Raw genomic sequence first — 14,872 nt, 5'->3', positions numbered from 1 at the left:
AATGACAGTTTTTGTGTGAATCGGGCTTAAATTAAAGATTCATTTAGACTTTTTTCTACAACCTACTTGATGCACATTAATATGAAAAAGAGTTTTTTTTTTTTTTAATATCGTTTAATTGACGAAAAAGATTGCAAATTTCACAAAACTAGGTTATAACCTGCGGTTTAGTGGCTATTTTTGAGGTGGGTAACACTTTTGCTTTCAACAAACTTTCAGTTTCCGAAACATGATGGAAAAACCTTGAAAATTTATTTTCACAATTATGACAAATGTCAGTTCGGGTCACCAACTGACGCAAAATTCCCTAAATTTAAAATTTTCTTTTTTTTGCCTTAATCGAATTTTATTTCTTGACCTCGCTTCTCTATGTAATCAAAAATATGTAATCCGCAATTTTCAGTATGAGATCGTGCCGTGAGAACGCCGAGTAATTAAAAATTATTTAATTCATAAAAACGTTAAGAAACACCTTGATACCACTTGTAGGGAGTTGTAGACAATAAAGTTAAACTTTCACTTGCAATTTTTTCAAATTTGATGAGTTTTCATACACACAGTCATGTCTTGGATTAATTCAGATGGAAAATTTTTGACAGGTGTCAAACACATAACCTCTGTTGCGAAAATTTGCCAAATTGCCCGAAATAAAATCCATAACGTAACAAAGTTTCAGTATCAGAGAACAATAGCTGATATAATAACAGTTTTACAACGATTTAATTAACTACCTTGTGTTAAAACACTTCCGCATTGACGTTTACAAAAATGGATCGCATAATAACTAAATTACTTCGCTCCTTTTATCGGAAAATCAACAACAAACAGTGCGATTTGTTGAATCAATGCGGAAAAGCACATCTTACCCAACATGTTAATTAACAGTTTATTTAAAGTGTCAAGTGTGTCTTGTGTGTCTTCCTATTGGTTGAGTAATAATCGTTTCGATTAATCTACGACTCGATTCTGATTTTCTCAGCCAATTAAGATTAAGGGTAAGAGAGACGTTTCATAATTTCGGTTGCGATATTATGACATCTTCAAGACGTGGATGAGTAAATGAAGATAAACGGTCATAGCGCAACAAAAGTTAGATTTACCGGACTTTCAACCTTAACCCGGATTTGAGGATGGATGTGCGAGGGTTTCGACACTTTTTATAAAAAAATTCAACTCAAATAAAACGCGTCACCAAGAATGAAATAATAGAAAAAAGTGGCGTGTTTTACCAACCCCTAATCGTGAAATTCACCATTTTGTCATTTCTGCAAACCTTGAAAATTCGATTAGTAACAGTTTATTATCTATTTATTATCTAATATAAGGCTGTAAAGTGATGTTTTGTTGTTATCCGGTACTTAAAGTTACTAGAAAAGGTAATACTTGTGAAAGTATGAACCACAGGTCACATTTTTTCATTTTGGAATTGTGCATCTTGCAAGTGTTTAAAGTCACGTCTCACGTGACAATTTTTTCGCAAATTTTATGTTTTCTCTGCTTGACTCAACATAAAATCCTTCTTTGAAAACATTTATCATAAATAATGACGTTTTCATGTTCCTGGAGCGACCAGTTGCAAGAAAAAATTCATTGTGTTTAAAGTCACGTGTCATAACATGTTTTATGTACATTGAGTAAAATTAAGTAAATTTAACGAAATAAGCTAAAAATAATATTAATTTCGATTTAATTTTGTAATTTTTTAACCTCTTTAAACAAGATTCTTCTTTTTTTTGGTTATTCTTTTTGGTCTAGTTTTTCATTTTTAACTTGTTTTTAACAAAATTTTGCAAAATAATTGCTTTGATATGTGAAAAATGTGCTGAAACGTTCGAGAAATGCCATAAAAATATTATTTTCGACTTAATTTATAGATTTATTGGTGTGTCTTTACAAAATTTCGCAAAAAACTAAAATTTTGGTACAAAAACGGGGTTAAAAGCATTTACAACAAAATAAATGAGTTTTTGTTTCAAAAACAAATAAGTCGAGTGAAACAAGCTAAAAATTAATATCAATTTCGATTTAATTTTGTAATTTTTAAAATTCTTGTTTTTAACTCCAAAAATAACATAATTTTTGGTCTATTTTGTTGGATTTTTGGTTTGTTTTTATCGAAATTTCGCGAAATAATTCTGTTTCTAGCTGAAAAATGTCGAAAAGGACAAGAATAAATTATGATTTTCCACTAAACATGATAAAATCTCGTAAGAAAACAAATAGAGCTATTTTTAATCATCTTGGTGGTTTTTCGATTTTTTTGAGAAAATTTGGCGAAATTATCAAGTTAGTGGTTGAGAAAGGTGGAAATACTGGAAAAAGATGCAAACATACAGATTTGTCAACAAGAAATTACCACCTAGGATTTGAATTTTTAGGAAAATTACGTTTTTTATGTTGTTTGGAACTAGAATTTTCAGAAGTAATTTTAAATGCCTAGGTTTGGTTAGCCCTTGTTGTTGACGGTTGACGTTTCCTGTCAACTATCAATTGAGTGACAGGTGACTTAACCTAAATTTTTGACACTAGTTACGATATCTTTTGTTTATCACTACAAACCAACTTAACCAAATTTATGACAACCTCTTCACCAATATCCCTAACTCCTAGGGAGTAATTTGTTGTTGATACGATAATATAAGGTGTCTATTTTTTTGTCAAATTTTGTTTTTTTCTATTTGTCGTAACACAAAATTCTTGTTTAATTACATTTGTAATCCTTGTGTTTAAAGTCACATCTGACGTGTCAATTTTTTCGCAAGTTTAATTTTTTTACGATTTAATATAATACAAAATCTTTGTTTTAACACATTTATTTCGAGTAACGATGTTTTTTGAAGTTTTTCACGTTCCTAGAGCGTCCTGTTTCAAGAAAAAACATTTTGTGGTTAAGGTCACGTCAAGTGACTTTTTTTTACAAAATTTCAATTATTTAAAATTGAAATAAGACTCGTAATAATAAAAAAACGTGTTTTATTAAAATAAAGTGATCACATAAGTAATACATAATTAATTTCCTCATAGTCACACCTAATTACAAGTAAAATTTCCACACACACTTAAAAAACTTGTACTTTGCCCCCTTATTGCTTGTTCTCCCCCGAACTCGAGCTCGTCTCCTCCCCCAACAACTGCTGCAAATCCACCCCTTCAAACTTCCCACTATCCACGTTATTGGCCGCATGTGCGATAAACAACTCCTTGAGGAACCCCAACTCCTTCGTCAAAGTCTTCACCTTCTCCTCCAAAACGGTGTTCTCATTCCGGAGCTTCGTGACCCGGTTCAAGGTCTCCTGGGTCTTTTGTTTGGACTTGACACGACTCCTCTTCACCGCCTAAAAAACTGTCTTTTTTTGGGGCCACAAACCAACAAATCTCACCAAATTGTTGCGGTCGCGCTTCTTGCGGTACTCATCCGAGTCCTCCCCCGATTCGGGGCCCTCTTTTTTGACACGACCCTTCCTGGGAGGCATCTGAAACCCACAAGCTACAGAAACGCAATCGGACACTGTCATTCTGCGAAAATGGGGCACAAGGGGTAAGCGCGTCTGTGACGACTCTGTGGTGTTTACTTACGATGCGAATTGCGTAATTTTGCGCAAATTTGAGACAATTGGGGCTGTTGGCAAATGTCAAAATAAACGTCAACTGTCAAACTGACCAACATCGAATAAAAATTCGATGTAAAAACAATTACAACGAAATTATTACTACACAATTGTGCCAAAATTAAACACAGGAAGGGTAATGAAAACAGTGAGGAGGAATTTGAGTTTCAATTATGATTTTATTGAAACATTTAATAATTTTAGTGTTACATCGAACTTGACATCGAAGTTATTGATACATCGAATCGTTTCAAGCTACTATAAAAAATACCAATCAGACAAGAGTTCTAATAACGAGTCAAGAGGGGGGTACACAGCACAGGGGGGCTCCCGTGTTAATTGTGTTTTTTTTAACGGTTTATGGTTTCGATGTTGGGTTATCAAAATGGCGTCCTTGACACGTCACTTGTCAAATAAAACTAACCCACCCAAAAAGTGATAAGAAGAAGTGATAACAATGGAATTATTACAAAATCCACTGTTTGTGCTTTACTTAAGCGTGGCTGTGTACTACGTGATAATTCCGGTCGGTTTCGTGACAAAGTAAGGTGAGTCCTAACCTCAAAAATTTTAATTTTACAATTAATCAAAATTTCGTCTAGTTGGTGGCTATCAGTGGAGACAATGGCACCGAACGGGACAATTCTTGTAACAGGGGGCGCCGGTTATGTCGGCTCTCACACCGTCGTGGAACTCCTAAACAATAATTACTCAGTGATAGCCCTCGACAACCTCGTCAATTGCTACGCCGAGAAGAACCAAAAACCGGAGTCCCTCAAACGCGTCGAACAAATCACAAAGAAACAAATCACTTTTTACAACATTGACATCAGGAATAAAGACGCCTTGGACAAAGTTTTCAAAACTGTAAATGTAACATTTTTGTTATAAAAATTAATCGAGTTTTTTAGCACAAAATCGACGCTGTTATCCACTTTGCGGCCCTTAAAGCCGTCGGGGAGTCGGTCCAGGTGCCCCTCATGTACTACCAGAACAACATCGCCGGCTCGAGCACCCTCTTCGAAGTGATGCAAAACAATGGGGTGAAAAAAGTTGTCTTTTCGTCATCGGCCACCGTTTACGGCCTCCCCCAACACCTCCCCATCACAGAGACGCACCCCACGGGCCAAAACTGCACCAATCCCTATGGAAAAACGAAATTTTTCGTTGAGGAAATCCTCAAAGATGTGTGCACTTCAGATGCTGTAATCTTATCTCAATTGGGGTTAAATGAAAGTCATTTGCACGTGTTTCAGGAATGGAAAGTGATTTTATTGCGGTATTTTAACCCCGTGGGGGCGCACACTTCGGGCTTGATCGGCGAAGACCCCTCAGGTACCCCCAACAATCTAATGCCATACATTTCTCAGGTAAGTTAAGTAACACAAGCGAACGTATCGAACGAGTACTCCAAATGTAGGATTTTTCCATTGACGTTTAAACCAATTTGGGGCTCACTTGAATCGATTTGGCGCAAATCCCACACACGGACAACCCCATCGATAGCCCCCGTACATAATTGTTTACCGTCACTGCTCCACACTAGTTTCGTACCCGGAAGCCCCTTTTGCTTGATTTCGTTATTAATTTTCGAATTTAAAATATCCCAAAGTCGGATTTTTTTATCATCACTGACACTTGCTAGTGTGTCACCAAGGGGGCTAAATGCAACCCCATAAACCACACCTTTACAACCGTGAAACAGTCTCAAAGGAGTTCCATTATCAACACTCCAAAGTCTTATATTACGATCAGCCCCCCCTGTCGCAACATACAAACAATTTGGGTGGAAATCAATACAAGTAATGGCTTGTGTGTGCCCCACAAAGACACGTAAATTGTGCCCCGTTTCAAGGTCCCAAAGTCGGGCTGTCGTATCACATGATCCTGATGCACAATAAACACTATTACTACTAATACTAGTACAATAAATGGGGCCCAAGTGTCCCCCACAATTCCTAATCAACTTAATCACATTCAAGTCATAAAGACACAAATTTGAGTCTTCTGAACCTGTCACAAGTTTACTACAATCGGGCGAAATTGTGATTGAATAAACCCGTTTCGTGTGATCATAAAATTTGATTTCTTTGCAGTCATGGAGCCCCAAAATGGGGTCAAATGAGTGCACCGGTCGCAAATGAACGACATTATTTTGATTGTAAGCAATTAAACCACAATTGCGTTTAATTACCGCACACGAAATGGGGTCATTTGTGTGTGAAATGTTGGCAATAAAAATTTGTTTTGGTTCCTTTTCCAAGTCGTTGATTGCGTCGAGAATCTTGCGGAATTTGTCGTCGAGACAAACACCATTGTGAGGGGCCCCCTTGTCGTCCATTTCCCCCCTAATTTCCTTATCTTGCTCGTCGTTTTCTCTGATATCGAACCATGTTTGTAGCACGTGTAAAAACACCACGTGGCAATTCTCCCCAACGAATTTCTTTAATAAATCAAGTGATTGTGGTGATAATTCGATGAAATATTTGTTGTTTCGGAATTGTTCAATCATGCAGGTGGCGTCACAATCGTTTGCGAATAAATTGAGTAAATCTTTGACGAAATCGTCGCATTTTGTCTTGTCGATGGCGAGTAGATGGGCTTTGAGGAAGTTTGCGGCCCGATCCGAGTGGCCCCCTTTCAGTATGTCGAGATATAAGTGACAGAAAAAGGGGGCGATGAGGTGTTCCAAATCGTTGCAATTTTTCGTTTTTATGCAGTCTTTCAGCCACGTGAGGAATTTGGTAAAGTTGTGGTCGATTACGACCGAATCACTGTTGTAACAACTGTAGAGGATTGAGTTTGGACGACTGATTTCGTTTTCGATGAGGGAGTAAGTAAGGTGTTGGTCCGGATGGCAATTTTCGATTCCCAAGGGGGCGTAATTGCGTTTTTGGAGGTAGGATTGAACGATGTTTTTCACATGATCGGTTTTTGAACGTTTCGGTTTGGGGAAGTCGCGTTTTGGCTCTTCCATCACAACACTAAACTGAAACTAAAGTGAGGTTAGGGCACGCGTTGACGTACAGGATGCGATCTTATCGACGGAAAATTATCACAAAATTCACAATTTTACGGCCACAAATAATTGTAAAATTGAAACTGTGATGTATTTAAGGTTTTGTATGTTTGGATTGTGCCAATTTCGATGCCAATTCGTTGATTAATTTTTTTTCTTCTGAAATGTCATTGTGCATAGGAAGTGATGTTACCGATAGAGAGATTGTTTAATTTTCGTAAAATTTCGTGTGTTAAATAAATCTAAAATGAATATAAATTAACACAATTGAGTGTTTTTGTGGATTCTGTAAATTTAAATTGTCCTAACTCGTCTTTTAAAATAATTTTTGTCTTGTAATTGATGTACAGAAAGTGATGTTACCGACATCATCAATTTTTATGAAAAAACATCGATTATTCGCTAAAATTGTTGCAAAATAATTTTAAAAAATGATAAAACAATGTTTCGGTTTGGGGAAGTTGAGTTTTGGCTCTTCCATCACAACACAAAACTGAAACTAAAGTGAGGTTAGGGCACGCGTTGACGTACAGGATGCGATCTTATCGACGGAGAATTATCACAAAGTTTACAATTTTCCCCGAAATACGGCCATAAATAATTGTAAAATTGAAATTGTGATGTATTTAAGGTTTTGTAGGTTTGAATTGTGCCAATTTCGATGCCAATTCGTTTATTAATTTTTTTTTTTTGAAATGTCATTGATGTACAGGAAGTGATGTTACCGATATAGCCATTGTTTACGAAAAAACATTTTTATAAAATTCTGTGTGTTAAATAAATCTAAAATTGATACAAATTAACACAATTAAGTGTTTTTGTCGGTTCGGTAAATTTCAATTGTTCTAACTCGTCTTTTCAAATATTTTTTCACTTACAGAAAGTGATGTTACCGACATAAAATTTTATGAAAAAACACTGATTATTCTATGAAATCGTTGCTAAATAATTGTAAAAAATGATAAAACAATGTCTTATTCGCGTCTGTAAGCCCTAGTTGTTAAATGTGGGTTCTTGAATAATTTTCTGGTTCGTATGGGAAGGTGGAGCCAATTGGTTGATCTGTTTCCTTTGATTTCAGGTAGCTATAGGTCGTAGAGAGAAGGTGTTCGTTTTCGGGAACGACTACTCAACCAAAGATGGGACTGGGGTCCGTGACTATATCCACATCACGGACTTGGCAATAGGGCATTTGAAGGCCCTTGAAAAAATGAACGAGAGTGGTTTCAAGGGCTGGAAGGCCTATAATTTGGGCACGGGTCAAGGTTATTCAGTATTAGATTTGATCAATGCTTTTGAGAGAGCCTCAGGTCAGAAGATCAACTATGAAATAGTTAAAAGAAGAGAAGGGGATATAGCGAGTAGTTTCGCTGATCCTTCTTTGGCCAAAAAAGAGTTAAATTGGACGGCGACTAGAGGTGTGGATGAGATGTGTCGGGACACGTGGAATTGGCAAAAGCAGAATCCTAACGGGTTTCAGAAGTAATGATGTATGTATGACGGGAAGGCTGGTACTTAAGCATTTATACACCCAGTAACTTGGCCATATTTTATGCAAAACTATACTTGTTGAAAATAAAACTATATTTTTTTAACTTGTCTCTTATTTAAACCCTTGTAAAATATAAATAAAACAATATAGAAGAATTTATAAAAATAAAAAAATAATTTTTTATATGTATAAACAAATGTCAATGTGAAAATAATTGAATTAATTAAAACATTTGGACATAGATGGTATTAGATCACGTGACATGTCAATGCTGACAATCTTAAAATGTAAAATTCACCATATGACGCTTTTACCAACTTAACAACACTGAACTATGAATTTAATCTCCTATTCTGATAAACGTGTGTATAATTTGGTTGTTTCGTTGGAGAACAACTTTTTTTAAATCGTCGGTCAGTTGTTTGGGTAATTCTAACCTGTCAGCATCTTCGGGACTTCCCAGAAAATTCCGTATTGCCAACAAACATGTGTAGCGTAAACTATGGACAGGGATTGTGATAACACATTTAATCCTAGCCTCAAAATCGGGCCTAATAATGTCCCATCTGACCCCATCCTTGTTGTACAGATTTTTCAAGTAGTCTTTCGTCGTTTTGGGGTAATAAACAAACTGCTTCTCAATTTGCAACCTATCTCTAGTTTTATGGTCAATGGCAATCCACGTGTGCCCTTTATAAGTGTTCACATCGACAAAACCGCCACTTTCCAACAACTGATAGCTGACATAAGCCCCCGTGAAGTTGATCCAAATCACCTCAACCGTCCGTTCGGTTAGGTTAATAAACCGAACAAATGCCTTCTCCCTACTCGCTTTCGACCGTTCATCCAGTGGGCGTTGCTCCGCCATTTTGGCTAATCGGCCACGACTTGATCGCCGCGGTGCGGCTGTGAACACAACATGGCGGTTTGTGTGGCAATTGTTGGCAAAGATGTAAGTAATAATCGGGGATTTACTCACCGATTTTTCACAATTTCCCGCACGGTGGACGCTAATTGGCTAATTAGTCGCTGAAAACCACATTTAAAAGCCCTCAGTTGTGGTACTTGGTCTCGAGTTGTTGTTGTGACAGCTGTCAAAATACGCTATAGCTGTACCGCACTAATCAAGGTTTGGTTGCAGAACTCGCCGAAATATTTCAGCTGTTTGAATCCGGACGAGGAGTTGAGTTTTCAGTATAAAGTTTTGTCGTCGTTGGATGTGATCGAGGAGAAGTTGAATGCGGGGAATAAGGGGGCTAATGATTTGCGGGAGTTGTACTTAGGGATGCTTTACTCACTCGAAACGCATAAAATGTGAGCGAAAATTGTAAATTTTTGGTTTAATTGGGGGTTTTAGTTATGGCTACGTCACAAATACGAAAATTAAGTTTGTTATAGTCGTGGATTCGACCAATATGGCGCTTAGGGATAATGAAATTAGATCAGTAAGTTTTTGATTTTTTTGACAATTTTAAATTTTTTGACATTTTAGATGTTTAGAAAACTGCATTCGGAATATGCCGATATTGTGTGTAATCCTTTCTACATTCCGGGAGAACCAATTTGTTCCAAGTCTTTTGACGTCAATGTCAAAAACATCATGACAGGAACTGTTTAGTTTCAATAGTTGGCAATACTGTGTATTTAGCCAACTTAATTTCAATAAAAGTCACACTATCGCTGAGATTTTTTTATTTCTACCACATTAACACAGATTTAGATCGGGTTAAACAAAAATTAAAATTCTAATCGCATAACCTATATATACAAAAAGTGACAGGACCCAAACTTAAATCCTAACCTATATAGTGAGAACGAAATATATACACTTGGCATCTCACTTCAGTAGATAAAAACTCCAACAACTAAGTAAATATACTTAAAAACGACAATAACATGCTTCCTACACTCTAATCAATTAGTACGAAAAAAAAAAATTAAACAGTTCACAATATTGAATCGGCTAATAATACATCGATAAATATCACATTTTTAAAACAATTACAATGCTGCTTGCGGCTGAGAATCGTTTGTTTCGATATTGACGGCTCCACTGATCGTCGTCACGTGACCACCGATGTTCAAAGCGGCCACTTTGGCCCTTTGGTAGGCGCTCAACGTCGTCTGCCCCAAAAACCTACAAAAAAAAACAATTCATCAAGTAGGCCATGAAATTTTAATTTGGCAACACTGATTTTGTCCAGTGTTGCCGGTCCAAAAAAAAATAAAATTCAACAGAGCCGAGTTGCCAAACTTACACCTATTTTCACCAGATTACAAGATTTAAAATTTTCCAAGAGGGTCGAAAGTTTTTGACTTGAAAAAACGGTGTTGCCAGCTTAAAAACCTGCTTAAACTCAAAAATAATTGTTTCGCAATTTTCTGCTAAAAAATCTGTTTAAAGCTTCAAAAAAGCAAAAATGATATCATTTCCAGTCTGATTCTGTAGTTTTTCGGTTTGTTTTTATCAAAATTTTCCAAAAATTATTGCGTTTTAAGCTAAAAAACCCTCTAAAAATAAACATTTTGTGATGTTTAAGTGTGTTTGGACAAGATTTTGCAAAACAAAGTAAGATGAGCGGAACAAGATAAAAAATAATATCAATTTTATAATTTTTTAGCCAGTTTAATAAAAAAAAATCGAAAAAAAGTTTTTCAAAAACGGACTTAAACACTCAAAAAATGCAAAAATAGCATTACTTTTAGCCGAATCAGATGAATTTTCGGCTTGTTTTTAACAAAATTTTGTAAGATAATTGCGTTTCTAGCTGAAAAACGTACTAAAATCTAGCAAAAAACTTGAAATTTTTTCCAACAGTGTGTCTCAAAAAACGAACGTTTCAGCTTAAAAATCCGCTTAAACTCTCGAAATAAACAAAAATTACAACATTTTTGGCAAAATTTTGGCTTGTTTTTGAAAAAATTTGCGAAATAATAGTATTTCTAGCTGAAAAACGTGCTTAAACGTTTTAAAAATGCAAAAATAATATAATTTTCGAGTTGATTTGTTCATTTTTTAGTTTGTTTTGGCAAAATTTTGCGAGATTTTACTACAAAAACGCATTTAAAAGCGTTTCGATCAAATTTTGTGTTTTTTCGGCTTATTTTTATCTTAATTTTGCTCAAAAAACAGTTAAATTGAGCGAAATAATATCAATATCGATTTAATTTTGTAATTTTTTAACTTCTAAACAAGATTTTTCCATTTTCTTGTTATTTTTTTTGGTCCAGTTTTTCATTTTTAACTTGTTTTTAACAAAATTCTGCAAAATAATTGCTTTGATATCTGAAAAATGTGCTGAAACTTTCGAGAAATGCGAGAAAAATATAATTTTCGACTTAATTTATAAATTTTTTGTCGTGCCTTAGCAAAATTTCGCAAAAAACTTGAAATTTTGGTACAAAAACGGGGTTACAAGCATTTATGACAAAATTTCGTAGTTCCTCGACTTATTTTTGACTTAATTTTGATCAAAAACCAATTAAATCGAGTGAAACAAAGAAAATAAATGAGTTTACAATTAATATCAATTTCGATTTAATTTTGTAATTTTTAGGCCTGTTTAAACGAAATGTTTTTTTATCTCAAAAACGCGTTTAAAAATAACACCATTTTTGGCCTATTTTGTTGTTTTTTTGGCTAGTTTTTATCGAAATTTCGCGAAATAATTGAGTTCCTAGACCTAGCTGAAAAAAGACAAGAATAAATTATGATTTTCCACTAAACATAGTAAAAATTGAAAAATAATATAAATTTCAATTTATTTTTGTGATTTTTGGGCGTTGCATAATAAATCGGCCTCTAGTTAAAAAATAAAGTAAATTTAGCGAAACAAGCTAAAAATAATATCAATTTCGATTTAATTTTGTAATTTTTTAACCTCTTTAAACAAGATTTTTCATTTTCTTGGTAATTTTTTTGGTCCAGTCTTTTATTTTTAACTTGTTTTTAACAAAATTTTGCAAAATAGTTGCTTTGATAGCTGAAAAATGTGCTGAAACTTTGGAGAAATGTGAGAAAAATATAATTTTCGACTTAATTTATAGATTTTTTGGCGTGTCTTAGAAAAATTTCGCAAAAAATCTGAAATTTTGGTACTAAAGCGGGGTTAAAAGCATTTATGACAAAATTTAGTAGTTCCTCGAGTTATTTTTGACTTAATTCTGATCAAAAACCAATTAAATCGAGTGAAACAAAGAAAATAAATGAGTTTTTGGTTCAAAAACAAATAAGTCGAGTGAAACAAGCTAAAAATTAATATCAATTTCGATTTAATTTTGCAATTTTTAGGCCTGTTTAAACGAATTCTTTTAATCTCAAAATCGTGTTTAAAAATAATACCATTTTTGGCTAGTTTTTATCGAAATTTCGTGTTCCTAGACCTAGCTGAAAAAAAGAAAAGAATAAGTTATGATTTTCTACTAAACATAGTAAAACCTTGTAAAAAAAACAAACTATTTGTAACCAATTTGGTGGTTTTTCGATTTTTTTGAGAAAATTTGTAAAAATGATTTAACCAAATAAACTAAAAATAATATCAATTTCGATTTAATTTTGTAATTTTTTAATCTCTAAACAAGTTTTTTCCATTTTTTTGTTTTTTTTTTGGTCCAGTTTTTCATTTTCAAGTTGTTTTTAACAAAATTCTGCAAAATAATTGCTTTGATAGCTGAAAAATGTGCTGAAACGTTCGAAAAATGAGAGAAAATATTATCTTCGACTTAATTTATAGATTTTTTGGCGTCTTTACAAAATTTCGCAAAAAAACTAAAATTTTGGTATAAAAACGAGGTTAAAAGCATTTATGACAAAATTATATACAAAAAAATTAATGAGTTTTTGGTTCAAAAACAAATAAGTCCAGTGAAACAAGCTAAACATTAATATCAATTTCGTAATTAATTTTGTAATTTTTAAAATTTTTGCTCTATTTTGTTGAATTTTTGGCTTGTTTTTATCGAAATTTCGCGAAATAATTCTGTTTCTAGGTGAAAAAATAAATTACGATTTTCCTCTAGTAGTAAAATCTCGTAAAAAAACAAATAGAACTATTTTTAACCAATTTGGTGGTTTGTCGAATTTTTTGAGAAAATTTGTCGATATAATCAAGTTACTGAAAAAAAATGCAAACATAGTGTTTACTTTCTTTCATTTACTAAATCACCAAACTTGGCAATACTGTAAACGTCACTCTTTGATCAACTGATTTTAAGTCACAGCCGACTCACACACAAAAAAAATCAATTCAGTGTTACCAACTTACTTGATACAGATATAGATGACCAGTAGTGCCACACTCGCACTCAGCATCCTAATGTAACTATTATCATACAATTGTATGATAATCCAAGCCACTGCGACGACAACACAAAGACAAGTAACAACCACCGCATTACAGCCCCAATGCTTGGAGGTGAACCCCCTTTCCCAATCGAGTTTCGTCGTACTACAAACTTCATACTCATAATTGCAGACTTTACATTTGAGTGTCTCAGTGCTCCCTGCTGAGCTCTCCATCAGCCACCTCCTGAGACAATCATGATGGACACTGGAGACATCCCCCGTGCACGCACACGGCTGTATCAACGGCTCAGGCTTATCAACATCATAGCAAATCCAACATTCGCGCTTATCTAAGAAAGCTTCATCGTCGGAACTCATCGTCGAGGCGTTCACCACCTCCTGGGGGGGCTTTTGGTCCAATTTCGCCAAGAGTTTTTGCGGATTGAGAATCCATAGTTCTGAGGGCTGCATGCAGTTCCAGAGGACGGCCGGGAACCAAACCGCCACGCCGATTTCGACCACTCTGAAGACGACGTCGTGCCAATTGCGGGAGACAATCGGGACTTTGGTTTTCCAGAATTCGGAGAGGGTTTCCGAGAAGAGGAAACCGACGATGGTGATGAGCATCAATGCTTGGCTCAGAAGGCCGATACGGGATTGGTGGAGTTGAGAGAGGTTGATTTGGGGGCGGAGTTCTTCCGGACGAAGGGGCTCCGATTCACCGCCGGCGAGATGGAGGGGTTTGCCCACGAAACCGCCACGGACCTGGTGATAGGAGTCGAGGGTTCTTGAGATAAGTGTGTGATAAAGGCGATCGATTAGGGCAATCAAAGGTCGAGGGAAACGCTAATTTATTGATAATCTACGGAAATTTTATTTGCTATTTCAGATCTAGTCAACATGGAATGGACAAAAGTCGCTCAAACCTGGTTTACATTGAAAAATTTGGTTAATTTTTGAAGATATTTTTTTAAACGATGACTATTTCAATTTTGTTGAAGAAAGAAAGTTGCAATAAATTTTGATTTTTGGAGTAGTAGACAAATGTCGTTGAAGCTTGGTTTACATTGAAAAACTTCTAATTAGATAAAAATAAAATTCATTTGTGAATTTCTACATTTTAAATAAAATAACAATTAAAAAAATTTGGTTAATTTGTAAGCAAAAAAAAACAATAATTTTTGAGGATTAATTAATAATTTGCACAAAATTTACAAAAAAAAATAATGAAAAATAAGGCCACTTTATAATTCTTTTTTTCAACTGAGAAATTCAACAGTTACAAAAAAGTGGACAAAAATTGCTAAAACATGGTTTACATTGAAAAACTTCTGATTGAAAACAAAAATATGTGCTAATTTCTACATTTCAAATGAAAAAAATTGGTTTGTTTACAAGCAAAAAAACAGTAACTTTTTAGAAAATTTGAGAAAAAATTGCAAATTTTTTTTTAAATTATGAGAAATAAC

General features: G+C 34.6%; 6 protein-coding genes across 9 annotated transcripts in view; 2 read left to right on the top strand and 4 right to left on the bottom strand.

The window, feature by feature from the left end:
• LOC123011762 (UDP-glucose 4-epimerase) overlaps positions 1–8,222 on the top strand; it is a 22,308-nt gene extending 14,086 nt beyond the window's left edge. Inside the window, exons 1-6 of one of the 3 annotated variants that reach the window (XM_044409376.1) lie at positions 2,917–3,756; positions 3,813–4,151; positions 4,211–4,475; positions 4,520–4,813; positions 4,865–4,978; positions 7,709–8,222. In XM_044409376.1, the coding sequence (XP_044265311.1) occupies positions 4,066–4,151; positions 4,211–4,475; positions 4,520–4,813; positions 4,865–4,978; positions 7,709–8,113 (1,164 nt within the window). In that variant the 5' untranslated portion in view covers positions 2,917–3,756; positions 3,813–4,065 and the 3' untranslated portion in view covers positions 8,114–8,222. Of the gene's footprint in view, positions 1–2,916; positions 3,757–3,812; positions 4,157–4,210; positions 4,476–4,519; positions 4,814–4,864; positions 4,979–7,708 lie in introns of those variants that run through there. The other 2 variants (XM_044409377.1, XM_044409378.1) reach the window with 2 other exon arrangements.
• Positions 2,957–3,717, bottom strand: LOC123011765 (CCAAT/enhancer-binding protein gamma-like). Of its 2 annotated transcripts, none has more exons than XM_044409383.1 (3): positions 3,577–3,717; positions 3,381–3,473; positions 2,957–3,335 (listed from the first exon to the last, which is right to left on the bottom strand). In XM_044409383.1, the coding sequence occupies exons 2-3, from the start codon at positions 3,471–3,473 to the stop codon at positions 3,084–3,086; spliced, it is 345 nt and encodes a 114-aa protein (XP_044265318.1). In that variant the 5' UTR covers positions 3,577–3,717; the 3' UTR covers positions 2,957–3,083. The 2 variants fall into 2 exon arrangements, with proteins under 2 accessions (XP_044265318.1, XP_044265317.1); XM_044409382.1 differs by having other exon boundaries at positions 3,381–3,516; positions 3,577–3,664.
• LOC123011760 (TAF5-like RNA polymerase II p300/CBP-associated factor-associated factor 65 kDa subunit 5L) lies at positions 4,859–7,143 on the bottom strand. Its single transcript, XM_044409375.1, has one exon. It carries the CDS (start codon positions 6,583–6,585, stop codon positions 4,984–4,986), a length of 1,602 nt encoding a protein of 533 aa, XP_044265310.1. The 5' UTR covers positions 6,586–7,143; the 3' UTR covers positions 4,859–4,983.
• On the bottom strand, positions 8,213–9,357 carry LOC123011763 (von Hippel-Lindau disease tumor suppressor-like). The gene is made up of 2 exons (XM_044409379.1): positions 9,099–9,357; positions 8,213–9,025 (listed from the first exon to the last, which is right to left on the bottom strand). The coding sequence occupies exon 2, from the start codon at positions 8,985–8,987 to the stop codon at positions 8,460–8,462; it is 528 nt and encodes a 175-aa protein (XP_044265314.1). The 5' UTR covers positions 8,988–9,025; positions 9,099–9,357; the 3' UTR covers positions 8,213–8,459.
• On the top strand, positions 8,913–9,800 carry LOC123011764 (trafficking protein particle complex subunit 2-like protein). The gene is made up of 4 exons (XM_044409381.1): positions 8,913–9,071; positions 9,261–9,433; positions 9,477–9,564; positions 9,612–9,800. Exons 1-4 carry the CDS (start codon positions 9,039–9,041, stop codon positions 9,735–9,737), a joined length of 420 nt encoding a protein of 139 aa, XP_044265316.1. The 5' UTR covers positions 8,913–9,038; the 3' UTR covers positions 9,738–9,800.
• LOC123011759 overlaps positions 9,795–14,872 on the bottom strand; it is a 15,552-nt gene continuing 10,474 nt past the window's right edge. Inside the window, exons 5-6 of the mRNA XM_044409374.1 lie at positions 13,384–14,168; positions 9,795–10,256 (exon numbers count right to left, since the gene is read on the bottom strand). Of these exons, the coding sequence (XP_044265309.1) occupies positions 10,121–10,256; positions 13,384–14,168 (921 nt within the window). The 3' untranslated portion in view covers positions 9,795–10,120. The remainder of the gene's footprint in view (positions 10,257–13,383; positions 14,169–14,872) is intronic.

Source organism: Tribolium madens, unplaced genomic scaffold, assembly GCF_015345945.1.
Source record: "Tribolium madens isolate multiple individuals breed KSU strain unplaced genomic scaffold, Tmad_KSU_1.1 Scaffold_91;HRSCAF=231;Tcas5.2_LG7, whole genome shotgun sequence".
Lineage (NCBI taxonomy): Eukaryota > Metazoa > Arthropoda > Insecta > Coleoptera > Tenebrionidae > Tribolium > Tribolium madens.
This window is presented reverse-complemented; position numbering and strand designations above follow the sequence as displayed.

Excerpts from the sequence above, each read along its gene's own strand:
- LOC123011765 (XM_044409382.1), bottom strand. The coding sequence starts at position 3,515 with ATGACAGTGTCCGATTGCGTTTCTGTAGCTTGTGGGTTTCAGATGCCT. Across the intron at positions 3,336-3,380 it reads AGCGCGACCGCAACAATTTG|GCGGTGAAGAGGAGTCGTGT; the intron begins GTGAGATTTGTT and ends ACAGTTTTTTAG.
- LOC123011763 (XM_044409379.1), bottom strand. The coding sequence starts at position 8,987 with ATGGCGGAGCAACGCCCACTGGATGAACGGTCGAAAGCGAGTAGGGAG.
- LOC123011764 (XM_044409381.1), top strand. The coding sequence starts at position 9,039 with ATGGCGGTTTGTGTGGCAATTGTTGGCAAAGAT. Across the intron at positions 9,072-9,260 it reads TGGCAATTGTTGGCAAAGAT|AACTCGCCGAAATATTTCAG; the intron begins GTAAGTAATAAT and ends GTTTGGTTGCAG. Across the intron at positions 9,434-9,476 it reads TCACTCGAAACGCATAAAAT|TTATGGCTACGTCACAAATA; the intron begins GTGAGCGAAAAT and ends TGGGGGTTTTAG.
- LOC123011760 (XM_044409375.1), bottom strand. The coding sequence starts at position 6,585 with ATGGAAGAGCCAAAACGCGACTTCCCCAAACCGAAACGTTCAAAAACC.